General features: G+C 75.4%; 1 protein-coding gene across 1 annotated transcript in view; it reads right to left on the reverse strand.

The window, feature by feature from the left end:
* Window positions 1-22: 22 nt before the first annotated feature.
* Window positions 23-631, reverse strand: part of LOC105310776 (neural proliferation differentiation and control protein 1-like) — a 4,425-nt gene continuing 3,816 nt past the window's right edge. Inside the window, exons 2-5 of the mRNA XM_011386890.2 lie at window positions 590-629; window positions 448-514; window positions 284-368; window positions 23-237 (exon numbers count right to left, since the gene is read on the reverse strand). Coding sequence (XP_011385192.1) covers window positions 151-237; window positions 284-368; window positions 448-514; window positions 590-629 — 279 coding nt within the window. The 3' untranslated portion in view covers window positions 23-150. The remainder of the gene's footprint in view (window positions 238-283; window positions 369-447; window positions 515-589; window positions 630-631) is intronic.

Consider the following 631-nt stretch of genomic DNA (forward strand, 5'->3'; position numbering starts at 1 on the left):
ATGGCTGGATCCCCCTACGCCCTTCAGGTGCCAGGGGCCCAGGCTGGAAGTGGGCGCTCGGCGCACCCCGGCAGAGCCAGGGTGGGGGCGGCGGGACCCGGGAATGGGGGCGCGGGGAGGGGGCGGCAGGGGCGGGGTGGGTGGGGCCTCTCACCGCTCCAGGCACCGCAGCTGCTGCCTCTGGTGCTGGTAGTGGTACATCTCAGCGCTGTGCGCCAGCCTCTGGTCCCCGGGCTGCTGGGGGGGGGGGGGGGGGGGGGGGGGGGGGGGCGGGGCCACGCACCGAGATCCCAGGTGTTGCGGGGCCACAGGGCGCCTGTGGCGCTGCGTAGTCTGCCTTCTGGGTCAGGCGGATGTCTCGCTGAAGCCTGTGGGAGCGGAGCCTGAGACGCGGGGTCGCGCCTGCCCGCCCACCCGCCCGCCACCCACTCCCGGCCCCACGCTCACCTGTACCAGCAGAGAGCTGCCGCCGCGAGGGCAGCCCCGCCAGCCACAGCGCAGGCCACGATGAGCACTGTGGGGAGCGGCTCGGTGAGGGTGAGGGCGGGCTTCACCCCAGGACCCTGCCGCCCTGCCCGCCCAGACCTACCGAGGGCGAGGCCGACACCGTCACCGCGTGTGCCCCGGGACT

Source organism: Pteropus vampyrus, unplaced genomic scaffold, assembly GCF_000151845.1.
Source record: "Pteropus vampyrus isolate Shadow unplaced genomic scaffold, Pvam_2.0 Scaffold11342, whole genome shotgun sequence".
Lineage (NCBI taxonomy): Eukaryota > Metazoa > Chordata > Mammalia > Chiroptera > Pteropodidae > Pteropus > Pteropus vampyrus.